The sequence below is a fragment of the Crocodylus siamensis genome, chromosome 2 (assembly GCF_052110815.1).
Source record: "Crocodylus siamensis isolate JL-2025a chromosome 2, ASM5211081v1, whole genome shotgun sequence".
In the NCBI taxonomy this organism is placed as follows: domain Eukaryota; kingdom Metazoa; phylum Chordata; order Crocodylia; family Crocodylidae; genus Crocodylus; species Crocodylus siamensis.
The window spans coordinates 229,608,250-229,626,022 of NC_143396.1; the positions used below are offsets into that span (position 1 = coordinate 229,608,250).

Here is a 17,773-nt window from a genome sequence, read left to right on the forward strand (position 1 = left end):
ACCCCAGCACTCTTTCCTGCCCAGGAAGGGAATCGGGCTCAATGTTCTGTTGAGGTCCCTTCCAACCCTAGGATCTATGAATCTATAACTATGATGTTAAGCGAGGAATAGCTGTAAGCTATTTCTATAAATAGAGAGAGGTGAAACTCTCCATTGCAGGCTCTCATCAATGGAATACACTCAAGAGATTTGCATGTAATCATTTCCATATCTGTTAATGAGTTTTGTTCATTTAATAAAAGGGTACACTTAGAATTTGATAATCCTATAGTTTGTAAACCTCCCTACTTCCTTCAATCATGCAAAAACCTTGCTCTCAAGTTATCGTTTACCTTGTATAAGAGAATCTTAATACTACATCTTTTTACACACATTTCACTGCTCTTCAGTTAAACAATTAGAAAATATGAGCTGTTATGTTGAACATAAGATCTATGTTACATATAAGGATCCACAAACAAATATACCTTTCATAGAGTTGTTGTTTTATCGGAATTAAGGTCAGATCCTCCCCAGTCCCATTCTGAAGAATCCTCAACATTGCATCCGTTTCTCCAATGCCATAATTCAGCTTTGCTTCAGTAAGCTCTACAGTAAGAGGGTGCTGGTTCAGATCCAGATGTATGCCAGACATAATCTGGGCACGCTCTTTCTGAAGCCTCTCAATTTCTCTGGCTCTACTTTCAGAAAGCTGGGATTTCCCTTGAATTTCAGCTGCCTGTTTACTGATTAGATTCTTTTCCACCTGATTTTGTAAATCAGCAGCACTGCCACTCGAGCTAATTAAGGAAGAAGAAGGACTGCCCTTCACTCCACACCAATTGCTAAATTTATTGTGCATGGGCAAGTCACGAAGACTATAACTTCGAGGCCTGTGGGTTTTCACTAAAGATGTATTCTCATTTAGAAGAATTTCAGTATTACATTCACTTGTAGAGATTGATGCTGTATCATCATCTTGAAATGGTATTTGCATGTCACTCATGTCAGAAAGTGGGAAAGAGCAGGTATTTTGATTTTTCCAATAGGAATTGTGGAACTGTGGAGAAGAGGCTTCTGCTTGGTGTTGTGAGGATTCATCAACATTTGTCTTACTTGACCAATGTGTGCTAACTTCTTGATTAAAAAGTAAGTCAGAATTTGGAGATGAATGTCTACATTCATCAATACAAGAAGTCTGCGAGCAGTCTTTAATCAAAGATATATCAGCATCTCCAGTGTTTTTTCCATATCCAATTCCTCCAAAGGAGCCTCTTCCTCTCCTGGTGATATACATATAGTGAAGTGAATGTTTCATTGGAATGTGCTCTCTGTCAACTAAAGGCTCCCCATGGCCAGAAACCTCTAGAGTGCTACTTGAATTATACAGTCTTTTTGCTTGAATTGTAGTACATTTATCAACTGCGTATCTGTGCTTTTGCCTTGAGTCTTTTGATACATTTATTCCTAAAATCTCTTTGGTTGTGTTTGAGAAGTTTCCAGATTTCTTGCTTAATTTTTTGTTGTCTCTAGAAGGGCTAGATTCACTATCTGCTTCTGTTTGTGAAAAATTATCGATGTGAGGCTCTGAGCCAGAGGGACGTGGCCCATGCTTTCTTTGATTAATAAGGAAACCTGAAGCATCATTAGGATGCTCCACAGAACCCTTGATAGAACAAACTGACTTGCTACAGGTAATCTGACTATTTGGACTGGCACTAAGTGTAAGAATAGGTGAAGAAGCTCGATCAACTAGAAGGTTGTTTTTATAACAAAGTTTTCTTTCTGCTGTGGTATCAAGTTCATCAGCACCTCTTTTTTCCTGAGTGTAGCAGGTGGTAGATTGAAAGTTACTAGAACTGGGACTACTAACAACAGTGTAGGAAGATTCATCATGTCCTGAACTTGGCAAAGTTGACGCAACAGATGAAACCCTGGTACTACCAGAAGCAACACTCTGTTGTGCATTTAGTGGTGGTTTTAGAAAATCTAAGATGGGAGTGGAGGCTCTAGCTAACATAGGCAGATGCATAAAGGAATCTTCCAAAACATCATCAGTACTCTCACTGAAGTCAGGCACACTCTGCCTTCTCGATTCATTGCTTCCTCGAGTTCTTCCTTGAAGAGCTAAAATTACATCCTTCTTTTTTGGGGACTTCTTTACTGCCTCAGGACTTACTCCTTTTCCAATCACGTTAACTTCCTGACTCTTTGTCAATTCAATTCCCTTTTTGGCCTTGATCAAATTTTCCTCATATTTGCTTCGTAGGTATTCTGAAATATCAGTTTGAATGCCAATATCTGCTGTTGTTTGAGTATAGCTGTCCAACACAGTAGCCCTTACAGTATCTACATCAATTAATCTTCCTTTGCTTTTGGCTTCCTGTTTGCTATCTATGATGTTGTGTTGAGAGAGGTTTCCCAGCAGCTCAGAAGTGTTCTGAAGAAGCTGTGACAGGTGCATGGACAAGTTTTGCATGCTTCCCCAAGAAGGTTGTGGAAACAAACTTGTCTCTTGCTTTTTTGCAGAAACATCTGTATAGCTTCTCCGGTGCCTTCTGTGTCTTTTATATCTTCCTGCACCCACTGTTTGTGTTCCCTGTTCACAAGTACTTCCTTGTGACTTTTTGGAGGCTATTTCTGATTCAGATGGATAAAGTAGTACAATTTCATCAACTTGCATGGAAGTGTTAACAGGTTGTTCAGAAGGATTGTTTAACTTCATTATTCTGTTTTCTGGATTGGTCTCCAGTGTCTCACTGGATGCATTACCATAATGTTTGGTGCTGTCACTTGAATATGTAGATTCAAAATCTCGCCTCATGTCATCCCATCCCTGAAGATCTTCAGCACTGCTTAAAGTGCTTGATAGTACTTTTGCAGTAGCATATGAACTGAGATGAGAATGAAAAGGGGAGTTGTGTGAATTTAATCCATTATCCACACTAGAGCATCTCATAACTTTATGATTATCCAGGGTTAGAGGAGGTTGATTGCAAGAGACATCACTTGCACTCCCAAAAACATATTGCTTCCAACCAATCTTGCCAGGTCCATCTTGCTGCCATGGGTGAATATATGGGTTGATATCACTTGAACTAAAATGCATTGCATCTTTATTGTCTGGTAAAAACAAATCTGTTTCTTCTGACTGTTCTCTCAGTTCTTCCCCTTCACTGCACTGTGCTACCGAAGTATTATTTGCATTGGTATCTATAGAATTATCAGATATATGTGCCAGAGCAGGTGGACAGTGAACAAGAGAGGGAACTCGGGAGTGGCTGCGTTGAGTTCTCTCACCACAGTTTTGCAAATTTTTTGGATCATAGTTTGCAAATCTCTTAGTTTGTACTGATCTCTGCTGAAATCTGGTTTTGTATTTAGCCTGCATTAAATTATCTGATGCCTGCTTTGAAAATCTTTCAATTCCGTGAAGATCATCATCTGTTGGAGATGGAGGCTCTACACTCATATTTAACTCCTGCAGTGATTTAGAGGCTGGATACAAAGAGAGGTCTGTCTTTGCAGAAGTTTCTGGACTGTATTCGAGATCAGAGATCGCAGCAATTGCTGGGGCTGATAGCCTATGATGTAAACATGATTTCTGTTCCTCTTGTTTGTTGGTCTTTGTATTTTGTGTAGCAAAACATGATTTTTTGCTCCTAAGTAGCATCAATGGGGATTCTTGTGGAGGCAAACAGTTGTCTTCTGGCAAAACCCCGAAGGAGGTATTTTCACTATTCATTCCAGAAAGTTTTAGCCTTTCTGACTTCAAAGTCTCATTTGCCACTGGTGGATTATAGTCTGTATTGTCAGTATGACTTTCAAAGCTCGAACTTGTATTATTTTTGCTATGAATCAGATCTTTTCCACCATTTATATTAGGTCTACCTTGATCATCTTCACTGGCATGTACAGGCTGCCAGTTGTCTTGTAAATCTGTGTAAGCATCTTCATTATCTGTGGGACATACTGGCCAATACAAGTTGCATATGTACATAGAATCAGCATCAGCATCTCCTAAAGATAGGTTTTTTGATGCTGTAATTTGTGGGTCCACAAAGTCATTGGCAGAAATTGATGATGCTCTGGTTTGATTTTCCATGTGGTCTTTCCTTAAAAATATTTTTCTTTGCTTTCTCTCTGTTACAGGAACTTCTTTCTCAGTATTTGAATGCAATTCTCTCTCATTTCTGCTGAGTGTTTGTCTAACATTAGCTTCTCTATTAAGAGTTGCTCTTGCAGTATCCCAAAAAGGTGATAATGACGGCATAGAAATATTTTCATTATGTATTTTCTCAAGGTTTTCTAAACCTTTTTGAGGTGGAATTTTATCCCAGTGCTCTTGAACATTGTTGGGTTTGGAATTATTTTTATTGACTGATTTTCTGTCTGCAGAAGGGTCTGCATCTGAGGTAGCTTCTGTATGAGACATCGGAACGTGCCTGTTTTCCTTTGCAAGAGAATACATAATATTTCCTGAAGTAGAGGACTGCTGGTCAAATACCACCGAATCATCAGATTGACTCTCTTGCATTTGTATTTTAGCAAATTTTGAACAGTTTAAAGTAGCTGTATGTGAATCATCAGATCTGCTAGTTTCATTGTAACCAATGTCACTAGTAAGAGGGCATTCTGAAAACATTTTTAAAGATGAGTAACAAGCTTTTGGAAATCCTTGAAGAAAAGCTCTCTCCCTTCCTTTTTGTACAGAGTGAGGTTCTGCAGCAGTAGATGACAGCTGGTCAGCCAAATAAGTGTCTTGCAATGAGTCTTCAAGTTGGTTAAACATCAGAGGTTTTGAGTCCTCTGCTGAACTGGAAGTATCAAAGGTACTGAGACTGTTGTAACTTGGATATACAGTGCATGTTGAAAAATCCTCTACAGAGCAGAAGGGAAGAGGTTTTGTCTCCTTACTGCTCATTTGTTCAAGACTTTGATATTTAAGACAGTTTATCTCTGGTACTTTCATACTAGAACTGCTACCAGAGTCCTCTGACTGTGAAGACTTCATATTTTCTTCTTCATCGTGGCAGTTCAGGAAAGAATCTTTATTTTGCTTTTCTACTTGATCTGTTCCCACAACTTCTTGAGAGAGTTCAACATGCTGCATGTCTGTGTTTTCTCTACGGGTAGAACAATGTTTGCCTTCATCTTCTTTCTGACTGGTAGCAAGATCATCAGAAAAACATAATGGAACACCCAGATCAGCTGATTCGCTTTTGAAGTACTTTGCTTTTTCAAAACAAACAGCATCAATTTTGTCTTCAATGGTTTCTATTAAATCTGGACTATTCAGTAGACTAGTGGAAGTTTTAGAATTGTAAGAATTAATATTATATCTTGGAGAGTCCTCAGCACAAGCAGCAGTTTTCCATGGGGGCTGAATAGATCTTTCTAAAAGAGTCAATGCATTCTCAGAAGCAAATGCAGAAATATCAGGATATCCTACACACAGCTCTATAGGAGTCTTGTATGCCTGAATTTCACTGTGCTCAGTTTGATATGTTAATACATCAGGAAACCTTTCACAAAGACCTTTACAACCTGTTTTAATACAGTTTGCAACTGGAGATTCCTGTGTCTGATCACATTGTGCCAATGGGTGAAGTTCTTTCTGACTTAAATTAATATCATCAGAAGTTGCCTGCAGAGAGGCCTCAGGTAAATGCTGCTTCATTTTTTCTCCTTGATCTTTCAATACTGTAGAGATAAGCAGATTTGAATTTTCTGAACTTGGTGAATCAACCACAAGTCTTGATTCCACAACATCTTTTCCTTCTTGAGCTGCATTTTCTGAGAAATATACATAGTCTTTTGATTGTTTACATACACTTAACCCCATTCTGTGGACTCCACAAGAATTACTAACATTTTGAATTATAGTTTCAGAAGAATCTAATCTTCCCAAGAAAAATGAATTATGTTTTACATCTTGGCCTACTGCATCTGCTACTGAATTACGACAGTCTGAAGTATAGGCAGTAGAATGCATGTCATCCTTACCAAATTGCCCAGGTGCCGCACAATTGGAAATGCTCTTTAATGCAAAGAGTTTTCTCTGTCTCTCCTCCATGAGCATGGTTTGCTGAAAAACACTTTCTTCATCTTGCATTTTATCAGAAAATGATTCATCTATACACTCTCTATTAGGTGTACTAGGTGTTTCATCATGCATATCACTGCCCATTAATGTTTCATAGTAAGGAAGAATGACTCCACTACCAGCATTGCTGTAAACTGGCTTTGCATTTTCTTTTAAGACTGTGGGATCAACCTGTGCACATTCTGCACTATTATTTATTCCAAGATATAATAGGTCATTCACAGATGGACATGGAAAAACCTCAAGTGAACACTGTTGGATTTCTTCAGAGGACTTGTCAGTTGCTGGTATACTCTGCTGGTCACTGGGAACTGAAGAGCCACTGGTGTCATTATTTCTAGCAAAATCTTTAAACAACAACTGACTTTCTTTTAAGATCTTGTTTAGTTTGCTATCATCATTTGACAGGTAGCAATTTCCTTTATCTTCAGGTGAAAGTTCATTTTGATTTTGTGCAGTAGTCAATTCTAGCTCCTCAGTGTTGTCTGTGAAAGTCTTCCTTTCCCTGTCTGTTCTAAAGACAGGTGCTTTACATGATTTCACATTTTCTTTTAGTACATCTATTTTAGCCTCCATTACCAGATTTATCAGATGTGCCTTCTCTTTTTCATGTACTACAGAGTGCACTGGATCAGTATAAACAATATCAGAACTGCTTCCAACAGTATCTGCATCCAAATTTTCTGATGCATCATTCTCAGGATATTCTGTACAAGAGCTTGTAAGTGTATTGCTGTTCTCTTTAATTACAAGTCCTTTAGATTCTTCTCTGCTTTTATGCTGCTCAGTCAGAGCACTATCATCAGCTGAACTGTCACATTCATCGACATCTTTCATCAACGTATTCATTATGCCCATACTGATCCAAAGGTCAGGTAATCCACTATTTTTTTTAATTTCAATGCCATCTGAGTTGTCTACTGTGAAAGCATCATGTTCTTCTGGTCTAGAAGCTATCAAATATATTTCTGGAATCTCATATTCATTTATAATTTCTTCATTGTGATATTTTTGTGCTAGAGATGGAGTCTCTTCTGTAAATAATGCAATATTCTTGCTGGCATGTAGTTCCCCTCTCCTTCTGCTGATGAACCCCTCAGTCACTTTTACATTAACTTGCTCTTCACCCTCAGTTACTTCTGAGTTAATTCTGCTTCCATCAACTTTGTTTTCCTGAGAAAAGTTCTCATGGGCCAGCATCAAGCAGCCTGCTGTGCAAACGTCACGTTTATTGCTAGAAATTATTTTTTGTTCTTTTTCATCATCTTCTAAAGACTTTTCCTGGCTGCCTTCTGTTTGTTTTGCTGTGGCTATTTTGTCAGTACTCAATACATTTTCTATCATTCTGTTAATTCGCATCAAGTCCTCATTAGCATCAAGGAAGTCAATAGTATTCTGAGTGAGATTTGTTAAGCTGGAACTCTCAGGTGAAGAAGTGATTTCAGAAACATCAGTGTCTGGTAACAAAATACTTATTTCCACGTTTTCTTTCCTTTGAGTTTGGTGAAAGGTACTTGTCTGAAGACAGCTCGCAGATCCCACTCCTGCTTCTAATTCATGACTGTAGCCCACCTCAGCAACAGTCACTCCAGATGATGCCTTCTCTGGTTCTTTGTGTAGTACTGGTGTGTGTAGCTCTTTGTACATTTCATAGTGATCTTTGCAAACTACAAGTTCACTGGGATCCTTTGGTCTCTCATCTAGACTGCTACTTTCTAAATTAAAGCTTCTATCCGCAATATCATGTTGGGTTTCCACTACAGAGTAATTACTTAACTTCTCACTCTGTCTAGATTTCATGTCTAAAATACTGCCCTCTGGTTTCACTACATTGTCGATCAATTTTGCTATGTCTTCATTTTTATTTATTTTTTTACTCTGATGGGGAACTGTAGTTTCTTCTGGAATAACTTGAATTTCTGCAGTAACTTCCTTTTTTAAACATTCAGATTCTTTATTACTGTAGGGACTCCCTTCTTCGAAAGCACTGGCTGATCTAGTTGTGTTGTATTCGTATACTTCTCTAGCATCTGTTTTCATATAATTATTAGTCCCTCCAAAAAGCAAGACCTCTCCTGAACAGTTGCTTTCACTGGGATCCTTACAAAAAAAAGCAGCCTCTTTCTCATTTTTTGATTCACATAAAGATTTGTTCTGAATTTGCATATCAGAGAAAATGTCTACATCAAATCCCAGAGAAATTTCTGCCTCTTTCTGCACCTTATTTTTCTGTTCTTGACATTGTAAATAACACTTTGGGCAGGAACAGTTGGAATTTATTCCAGAACAACTTTGTTTGACATTGGGTTCTATGTTGAGATTAGATGCAGAGTTCCAAGATTCATTAACTGTTGTAAAGCCTTGGCATTGTTCATTATATTTCTCAGATTCAAAAACACTTTGAAAAAGATTAGATTTTGTTGTGCTGTGACCAAATGCACCTGAGTTAGATTGCACAGTAGATGCACCCCTAATATCATAAGTTTTAGCAGTTGAGAATTCAGTATTTCTTCCTTTAAAATTCACATTAAGGTATCTTAATTCATCTTCCTGGCCTAAAGAGAGAGAAATAAAATTATGTTCTTTATTTTCATTGCTTTTGTCTCTTCTGTTTTTAGCACATATCATAGAGTTTCCCCGAGTATACTGTGGTAAGCAACATTCAGGATTGTCTGCTCGTAAACATTCATGGAAATCAGTCGTTAAATCAATTTTGTTTTCAAATTCACGATGATCAAGTGAGCACAGTTTTTCATCCTTCTCTTCGCAATCCTCAGTATGTCTAAATGAAGTAGTTTCCAAAGCCATTTCTGTTAAGATCTCTCTGCTTGTTTTTGTACAGATTGTTTCTTCCGGAGATGTCTGTATTGGTGTTGCAGACTGGTCATAACTAGTATCCTGAAGAAAGGTTGCAGGATCAGTTTGATAGGGTTTTTTTCCAGAAGAAAAACCTTTGTCTACGGTTATTTCTTCAGCAGAAATCTCTTTGTAATCCACCTTTTGTGTCAATACTGAATTATTCCCCCCTACCTTACTAGCAGATTCTTTTTGTTCAACAGGAGTCTGAAGTGTATAACTTTCCTTTAAAGCATGGTTCCCATTCTTATTTATTGAGTTGCTAAGAAAGAGATTCTTATCACAAGATGTTGATGTTTCCTTTCTTGCAAAAAGCTGATCATGATTTTCAACTACTCCTTGCTTTACTGCAGATGTTCCTAATACAGGCAAAGCCAAATCTCTAGAAAATCCACTAATACCCACACTAACAGATGCACCTCCAGCATTTGAATCTATCGCCTCTGATTCTGCTATTGAACTTTCACAGCTGTAATCTGTGTCTGTTTTTTCAATTGTTCTAAAGAAGCTATCTTCTAATTCTCCGTGTATAGGACCTTTTCTTGGTTGTGGAACATGCACAAATGGTGCTGAAACTAATGTTTTTTCCTTAAAAACCGGATCCTTGGATAGCTCAGCATAAGTTGTGGGGACAGTGTCCTCTTCTTTTCCATGTACATGTGACAAAATACCTACTGTGGAGGCTTTTTTTGAACAGCTAGATGTTTGTATGCATTCAACACTGGGCCCATACATAGATGGTTCACTTAGCTCTTCATGTTTAGGATCAGATGCCCTAGCAACTTCACAATAACTATGTTTTGCAGAAGATGCTGAAATGGGGACAAATGATGCGTTTCGTCCTACTGAACTGACAAATGATGACTTCATATCTGAAGATTCTGAGACAGAACTTTCTTTGGACTTTGCATTTTCTTTAAGAGTCTTATTCAGTAAAGTTCCACTCTCAGGAACCTGGCTTACAGCTAACTGATGATGTATTGCTGTTTCTGGTAATGGAATTTCTGATGCACCAGAGGTGAAAATTGAGTTTATTTTATTTATGCTGAGTGATAAATTAGAAATCCGGTGTAACTGCTTATAGCCAGAAACAAAAGATACTTCAGCAGCTGACTGCTTTAGCTCATCTTTCTTTGTCCACTGTTCTGGTTTGCTTGAAGAGCACAGATAAGAATCTTGAAATTCTAAATGTTCGTGAGACGAGGATACTGCTATTCTGGCACTGTTGTTTTCACTTTTTGAGTCATATGAAGACCAAGTATTATTGAGAAATAAAGGGTTTCCACCTGTAGAATAAAATTTTTGATGAAGAGCCCCTTCTTCCTCTACAAAAGAGACCTCTACTTCCTTCAACTGGCGAGTGTAAGCATTTTTGGAAAGAGATTGTATTTTAGTATCTAGATAAAAAGAACTGCTCAGATTTGGTTCATAATTTGTTTCTTTCATATCTTTGCTACAGGCTTCTGGCTTATGGAGTTCTTCTGGCTGTATGGTTGGTGCCCTAGGAGACTGCAGCCTCCAGAATATCTCTGCAGGCATTTCATCAGATGAGTCAGATTTGGATTCTTCTACCAGATCTTCCATTAACACCTCTTCTGCATCTGCTAGGCTATCTAGGGAAAAGCTTCTTTCAGCCTTTGCCAATCTCCTGCGCGACATGCAAGAGGTTACCAAGGGTGAAACTCGCTGTTCATTCCTGCCTTTGAAAAATTTAATTGGCTCTTGGTGTACCTTCAACTTATAAAAACGACTTTTATTTTGTTTTTTGGCTTTGCTTTCTTTTTCTGCCAGAGAATCCTGTGACATCTGACTATCATCACTTTCAGAATCTTCTGGGTTGGTGATGCATTTATTCCTGTCTGAATCTTCCTGTTTCAATTGCTCTGTCAAGGCTTTAGCATAGGCACAGGAAAGAGAATCCACGGAATAGGAACTATCAGTATCAGAAAACTCATTTTCTCCATCCTCTTGCCAGTTACCAAGCATATCTGTGACAGCTTTGGATACCCCAGTACTCAACATCTCAGCACTGTGCCACTTTTTTTCAATGTAATGGAGTGGTGTCTGGGTATTCATCTTATTAAGGTTCCCTACTGAAGTTGCAGCCATCAGAAATTCCTGCTGTTCCACTGGCTGCTTGTTATAGCTCAACAAGGATGCCTTTGGCTCTCTTTTCAAGTTCTTCGCAGTCTGGCTTAGATGCCCTGATGATGGCTTTCCACCCATTACTGATTTTTTCATTTCCTTGGTAAAGCCTTCCAGAAGTGAATCTTGGTGCTTTCCTGTTAAATCCATTCTAGTCTTTTTATTAAAAATCTGAGTGTCCTTTAGTTCTAGGTGTTTCTCTGCAGGCTGAGTTGAACTTCCTAACACTTTGGATTTTGTCACTCTTGTCCCTGTAATAAAGGTTTCAGGCTCACCTTCCTTTCTAAAATGATCAGGAGAGCAGGTTGGAGAGGCCTGGCTTTGATATTCAGTTTGTCCTGTGCTATCATCTGATTTTTTCATCTCTTTGCTGACATGAGCTATGCTAACTGAACTACCACAGTCTTTTTCTACTCCTTTTTTGTTTCCAAATGACAATGTCTTTAGTTTTTTTGTTAGCTGTCTGTGGCCTGGGAACCAGCTGTAACTCTCATCTCGCCCAGAAATGCCTTTAGCTGTCCTGGGAAGATAATTTACAGACAAGGATTTCCTTGGTGGACTGCATTCAGGGCACTGACAGGTATTTGGAGAGGTAGATAATTCAGAGGATTTGGAGGTGGTCTCCTTCTTAAGCAAAGAACTGTGAAAAGAAAAAGGGAAAAAGAAATCAGAAGCTCTTGTTACTGTTTGAACAGTATCTTTAAAGATGCTTCTCAAGTTTATGACTATGATAATATGCTATTGTTAATATAGAATGTAAAAGACACTGAAGTAACAATATCAATGCCTTTTAAAACAGTTTTTACCTGGGGCAGAATAAAATCTTATTTAGTCTTAGTCTTTATTGTACAGTCTGCTACGCGTCCTGGAATATTTTTCATAATACTGGTTAGAGGGCTGAAATAGAAAGTAGGCACTGCATCCATGAAGACTCAGTTGCTACAGCCATTATTAGATATGGTGCAACTCTGAGTTACTAATGTAAAGGACTATACAGTAAAGATAAAATACATTTTCTTTTATTTTAAATAAGGCAAGAATGTACAGCTGGCAAAAAGCACAGAAGGAGATTCCATGCTTGGAAAGTTAAGGCAGGGTGCTGCACAGTACAGCGTCTTAGAACCAAAGGCATAGAGTTTGAATGTGAGATGCAATACTACGGGTCAGGTGACTTACAGGGGAGCAGGGTGGGACTGATTGTATAAGTTGAAGGTATATTTTTGCTTATACAAAAGCAAAAATTAGGCATTGAGGGCTATAAGCTGTACAGACATGGTAGAGTGGGGAAAAGGAGGTCAGGGGGCATTGCTCTCTATGTTAAGGACTAATACATGTCCTCTATAATCACGAGGGGATCAGAAGAGGGGCAAATTGAGGTACTGTGGGTCAGAATACAAGAGGGTTGGGGGGAAAAGGGACTTGGTAGTGGGGGTCTATTACAGACCACTGCACCAGGAGAATGAGCTAGACCTGGAATTCTCAAGGCAGCTCTCAGAGGCAGTACGCTCAAGAGACATGGTTGTCATGTGTGACCTGAACTACCCTGACATCTGCTGGAAAGAGCAGTCAGCTAGATATGACTATTCATGTAGGTTCTTAAGCTACATACAGGGCCTTCACCTAACACAGGAGGTATACAGTTCCACCAGAGGAAAAGCCTTACTGGACTTGGTGTTTGCTACAGGGGATGGCCTGGTAGGAGATCTGCAGATACAGACTAACCTAAGGGATAGTGATCACCAATTGCTAGAATTCACTATCTGGGAAAAGGTGCGGAAGATAAATCAGTAGGGTAAAAGTGCTAGACTTCAGAAAGGATAACTTCAATGAGCTCAGGAGGTTAGTAAGTGAGGCACTGAAGGATAAGAGCACTGGGGAGATGGGAGTCCAGGACAGGTGGCCATTCCTCAAGGGAACAATCCTTCAGGCATAGAAGGAGACAATCCCACATAAAAGGGGGCAAAAGGGCCAAGAAAGCCTCTTGGCCAAACAGGGAAATCCAGGAAAGCCTAGGGATAAAAAAAAGGAGGTATACAGACTGTGGAAGAAAGGGGTAGCCACCAAGGAGGAGTATACCTACTTGGCTTGCTCTTGCAGGGAGTCAGAAAGGCCAAAGCAGCAATGAAACTCAGGCTGACAGCAAAAATTAAAGACAACAAAAAGTCCTTCAGGTGTAGAGGGAGCTAAAAGAATGTGCATGATAACATAGGACCTCTACAGGACAGACTAGGGCAAGTGGAGACAGATAAAAGGGATAAAGCTGATCCCTTCAATGAGTTTTTTGCTTCTGTATTCCTGAGGACGGATCAAGACAAATCTCCCAACTGGACAACAGGGAGGCACAGGAGGGACACCAACCTACCAACAGTTAGTGCCAACCTAGTGAAGGGACACTTAGATGTGTTCGAGTCAGCAGGCCCAGATGATCTTCATCCAAGGGTATTGAAGGAATTGGCCAATGTCATAGCAGAACCACTGGCACGGGTGTTTGGACACTCATGGCATTCAGTACAGGTCCCAGAGGACTGGAAAAAGGTCAATGTGGTCCCTATTTTCAAGAAGGGGAGGAAGGAGGATCAGGGTAACTATAGGCTGGTTAGTCTCATCTCTATCCTTGGGAAAACCTTTGAAAAAATTATGAAGGATTACATTTGTGGGAATCCAGCAGGAAAAACAATGCTAAAGGGCAACCAGCATGTTTCAGTTTCTAGGGTCAGAAGGGATCTGAACAGATCATCAAGTCTGACCGCCTGCCCTGGGCAGGAACGAGTGCTGGGATCATAATGCCCCAGCCAGATATCTACCCAACCTCCTCTTGAAGACCACCTCCCCCCCCCCAAGGTAGGGGAGAGCACCACTTCCCTTGGGAGCCCATTCCAGAACCTGGCAGCCCTAACCGTAAAGTAACGTCTCCTGATATCAAGCCTGAACCTGCTCTCAATCAATTTGTGGCTGTTATTCCTTGTTATCCCAGGTGGTGCCCAGGGGAACAGAGCCTCACCTATTTTCCGCTGGTCCCCCCTGGTAAGTTTATAGACAGCCACCAGATCCCCTCTCAGCCTTCTCTTGCGGAGCCTGAATAGATTCAGGCCCTTCTGAATGGGTTCAGAGCTGGTAGATCCTGCCTGACTAACCCTGTTTCTTTTTACAACCAGGTCACAAAATGCTGAGAAGCAGGACTGAAGGTTGATGTCATTTACTTGTATTTTAATAAGGCCTTCAACACAGTGTCTCACCCTATTCTCATAAATAAACTAAGTGGCTGTGACATAGGTGATTACATGGTCAAGTGGGTGGAGAATTGGCTTAAGGGACACACCCAGAGAGTGGTGGTGGATGGGTCAGTATTGACCTGGAAAGATGTGGGCAGTGAGGTCCCCTAGGGCTCAGTCCTTGGACCAGTGCTGTTCAATGTCTTCATCAGTGAAGATGAAGGATGAGGGCTTGGAAAGCACTCTTTCTAAATTCACAGACAACACCAAATTATGGGGCAAACTAAATACGCTAGTAGGCAGGGAACAGATTCAAGCAGATTTGGACAGGTTGGAAAAGTGGGCGGAGCAGAATAGGATGCAGTTTAACAAAGATAAGTGCAAGGTACTGCACCTTGAGAGAAGGAATCTCCAACACACTTACAGACTAGGAGATGACTTCCTAAGCAGCACATCACGAGAAAGGGATATCAGAGTCATAGTCGACTCCAAGATGAACACGAGTCGTCAACGTGACAAAGTGATCAGTAAAGCTAAGCACGCTATCATGCATTAGCAGATGCATCACGAACAGGTCTAGGGAGGTGATACTTCTCCTCTATGTAGCACTGGTAAGGCTGCAGCTGGAGTACTGCATTCAGTTTTGGGTGCCACACTTCAAGAGGGATGTGGAAAACCTTGAGAGGGTTCAGAGGAGGGCTACTTGAATGGTTAGGGGCCTGGAGGTGTAAAGCTCTATGAGGAGAAATTGAGGGACCTCAGTCTCTTCAGCCTCTGCAAGAGAAGGCTGAGAGGGGATTTGGTGACCATCTACAAATTTGTTGGTGGGGACAGCATGGAATAGGAGATGCTCTGTTTCCCAGGGCACCCCTTGGAGTAACTGGAAACAACAGCCACAAACTGACAGAGAACAGATTTAAATTAGACATTAAGAAGAACTTCTTTATGGTGAGGGTTACCAAAAACTGGAATGGGCTTCCAAGGGAGGTGGTGCTCTCCCCTACCTTGGAGGTCTTTAAAAGGAGACTTGATAAGCACCTGACTGGGGTCACCTGACCCCAGCACTCTTTCCTGCCCAGGGGAGGGAGTCGGACTCGATGATCTACTAAGGTCCTTTCTGACCCTAAACATTTATGAAATCTATGAAAATTTGGGCCAATATACTCTCATGGGGTGTTTTTACAGTATCATCTGAGACTAATCTAGCAAATATAACTTACATTTGAAGAAATTTTGAAAAACATAGGGGGAGGTTTACTTACTTGCGTATATGAGGTGGGTGACAGTTACAGAATAAGCATCTTATCTGTGGCAAAGAACTTGAACCCAGTGACTTGCTTCTCCTTTGCAACTCGTGATGCCAGGGGGTTACTGCAGCATTTTGGTTCAGGGTCTGAGTCTGCTTCAAGTTATCTTCACTGAGCCAGCAACTGGCTTCCAGCTGCTCTAGCTTTCTTTTAGCCTCCAGTAATTTTTGTTTCTTAACAATCTTCTCCAACTGAAACTTGACCTTCTTTCGCCTTATGTTTCTTTCAGCTTTCTTTAAGGAGTATTTCTGCAAGAGCTCCAGCTGCACAAGTCTCTTCTGGTTCTGCTCTACCAGGGAAGGACAGATTTCCAATTCAACAGTATTCTGCACTTCGGCTTCTGCATAGGACTTGGATTCTGTCTGCACTCCAAATTCTCTCTGCTGCTGCTGAAGTGCAGCCAGTTGATTATGCTCCTTAATAAGCCACTGCTGGTCTACAAGCAAAGTAATAGGCAAAAGAAGGCAAAAATGTTATCTTGTTTTGGTTTTATCTGGTTCTTAAATTAAAACCAGCATTGAAGACCAATGATCAAGTGTACGTGGATCCAGCAAAGTCTTTTTTTTGTGTATCATTTAAATTGGATCAGGATACTTAAATGGATCTTATCATTTATCTCTTCTCTGCTACTTCCATATGCTGGTGGCCTGTGCTGCCCTGGTAGAATACAAGATCCCTTCTTTCTCCAGAGCACAAAATCTCAGGAGCATAGGAATGGCAGCAGTAGAATGACAGAAGAAATAGGTAGTGGTATTTTGATCTGTATTTGCTGGACACAGGAGGTATTTATTGATCCAGTGGATTTAGAGAAAATGGACATATTCCATCCACTCTATTGTTAGCATTGTGCTGTATTAATAACTAAGCACATAGATGGATGACAGTGTAAAACAGGATTTGGCAAACAACGTAAAGCCCTACACCAGGTAACTTTGCCAGATCAAGTGAAGAACTGTCTCTGAAAGAATCAGCGACAAAATTAGAAATGATCGTATAACAGCTAAAAATGAAGTCTTACTTTTATATATTGTGGGGGAGTATGGAGGAGCGTGGGGTGGTAAGGGTGGGTGGATATGTGTGTATGTGGGGTGTGGGGGAGGGTGGGTATGGGGCTAGAGGGGGGCTCTGTGTGTGTGTGTGTGTGTGTGTGTGTGTGTGTGTATATAGAGGTGTGCATGTGTATGTTGGGGCTGGGGGTGTCATGGGTATGGGAGGTTTGTGAGGTAGTGTATGGGGATGTGTGGGTGTGTATGGGGTTTCTGGGGGCTGTGGGTGTGTGGAGGGGCTGTGGGTTGTGTGGAGGGAGAGGGTGGCTGGGGGTGTGTGTAGGGGGAATGTAGGTCCATGTGTATGGTGTAGTGTGTGTGTGGGGCCCCCTACAAACACCCCCCCATTGTGCATAGCCCCTGCAGTCAGTGGCAGCAGCAGGTGGAGTCCCCCAGTGGAACGTGGCCCTGGCGAGCCCCAGGACTGCATGTGGCTGGGCTGCTGGTTCCATCATGCAGGGCTCACTTGCAAGAGCCCCGCAGCACCAGGGGAACCCCGCAGAATGAAGCTGGGGGTGCAGATCATGGGGCTCGGCAGGGAGCAGGGCAGAGCTGGCCTGGCCTCATCACATGGGACTCCCCCCAGAGGCACATGACTCAGGTAGAGAACCCAGGAACTGTAAGCGAGCCTTACATGATGGAGCCAGGTGGACCCCATGCCCACGCCGGCTCAGGCTCTGCACAAGTGCCACCCTGCCCTGGGTCCCCGCTGGCCCCAGGGCAATGGTGCAGGCCCCACATTTCCACCCACCCAGCCGCTGCTTCATTTCCACCTGCTGCTGCCACCACTCCTCCCCCACCTGCCCACCACCGCTGCAGCTGCTACTGCCACTCCCCCCATGCCACTGCCATCACCACCCCCCATGACCACCACCACTTGTTGTATTGCAGTGGCTATAATTACTGTAATTGCTTTATGTTGCTATTTTTATAATGAATCTTGCTATGATTTATTTTTCATAATATTTTAATCAGTCATTATTATTCTGTATTAAATATTACATAACCATGGAATTAACTATTTATTTTAAATTCCATAATGCTTAGCATAAATATATTTGACCTGTTGGTCTCATGATTTTAGAATTTAAATTTAGTATAGGAAAAATGTTTATTTAAGGC

General features: G+C 41.0%; 1 protein-coding gene across 5 annotated transcripts in view; it reads right to left on the reverse strand.

Annotated features, from left to right (window-relative positions):
* The window catches only part of STARD9 (StAR related lipid transfer domain containing 9), a 232,345-nt gene that overhangs the window by 22,790 nt on the left and 191,782 nt on the right, over nucleotides 1–17,773 (reverse strand). For all 5 annotated transcript variants that reach the window (XM_090033337.1, XM_090033336.1, XM_090033335.1 and 2 more), the window contains 2 exons: nucleotides 15,561–16,041; nucleotides 468–11,726 (listed from right to left, as the gene is read on the reverse strand). In XM_090033337.1, coding sequence (XP_089889463.1) covers nucleotides 468–11,726; nucleotides 15,561–16,041 — 11,740 coding nt within the window. The remainder of the gene's footprint in view (nucleotides 1–467; nucleotides 11,727–15,560; nucleotides 16,042–17,773) is intronic.